Source organism: Penaeus monodon, chromosome 29 (assembly GCF_015228065.2).
Source record: "Penaeus monodon isolate SGIC_2016 chromosome 29, NSTDA_Pmon_1, whole genome shotgun sequence".
Classification (NCBI taxonomy): Eukaryota; Metazoa; Arthropoda; class Malacostraca; order Decapoda; family Penaeidae; genus Penaeus; species Penaeus monodon.
The window spans coordinates 22,439,405-22,440,165 of NC_051414.1; the positions used below are offsets into that span (position 1 = coordinate 22,439,405).

Below are 761 nucleotides of genomic sequence, written 5' to 3' on the forward strand. Positions count from 1 at the left end.
CTATTACAACAACCGCTTTATAGCAAGCCAGTAACGAGCACCCTTACCGGCACGAAGATGGTCGTTGCGCCAGCGGTTGTTCGCTGGTCGTCGCTGTCCAGAATCTCTCTCTTTTCAACTTTTTTGGAATATCCTTCGAAATCGGTCTCTTGGTTATTTTCACCCGATATAGATCCGTTACTTAGCATCGTCTCCACTGTCGCCTGCGGAGGAAAGCGAGGTTTAGTTGGAATTTCCGACTTTTTGCCTTTCAATATGATTTTCTTTCTTGTCCTATATTATGGCTGAGACAAGTTCTTTTGCCATATAAGGCAAGATTCCAAGCATAAAACAAGAAATGCCGCAAACTGCAAGAATATAAAATTACCTAAAACATTTTTTTTTTTTTTTTGGAAATTATGCAACTGCTAATCTAAACTAAGTTCCAAATTATACGAAAACACAAATACATCAGTTACGTGAAGCTTACACTTCAACCAGCTACGTCAACCACCTGCTTCAACCAATTCAACACTATACTTCAACCAAAATACCTCAGCAAACTACCCTAACCACTTAATTCGACCAAGATAGAATTAATGACCTTAAAGGTATTCCCCGAGACCGTGTAAATTCCCGGCTGTGTTGGAGGCCCAGCTTCACGCAAACCCGCCGCCTCAGGAAGCTCCTCCTTGACCTGGGCGGTGTTGGCGAAGTGGAGGGCACCGGCGATCCTCACGACCCTTATGCCGGCGATTTCCTGGGCCTGCGAGTGATATGTG

At 44.3% G+C, this 761-nt stretch overlaps 1 protein-coding gene across 3 annotated transcripts in view; it reads right to left on the reverse strand.

Moving 5' to 3' along the window:
- The window catches only part of LOC119592022 (solute carrier family 26 member 6-like), a 15,905-nt gene that overhangs the window by 3,584 nt on the left and 11,560 nt on the right, over positions 1–761 (reverse strand). For all 3 annotated transcript variants that reach the window (XM_037940813.1, XM_037940812.1, XM_037940811.1), the window contains exons 12-13: positions 584–745; positions 48–203 (exon numbers count right to left, since the gene is read on the reverse strand). In XM_037940813.1, coding sequence (XP_037796741.1) covers positions 48–203; positions 584–745 — 318 coding nt within the window. The remainder of the gene's footprint in view (positions 1–47; positions 204–583; positions 746–761) is intronic.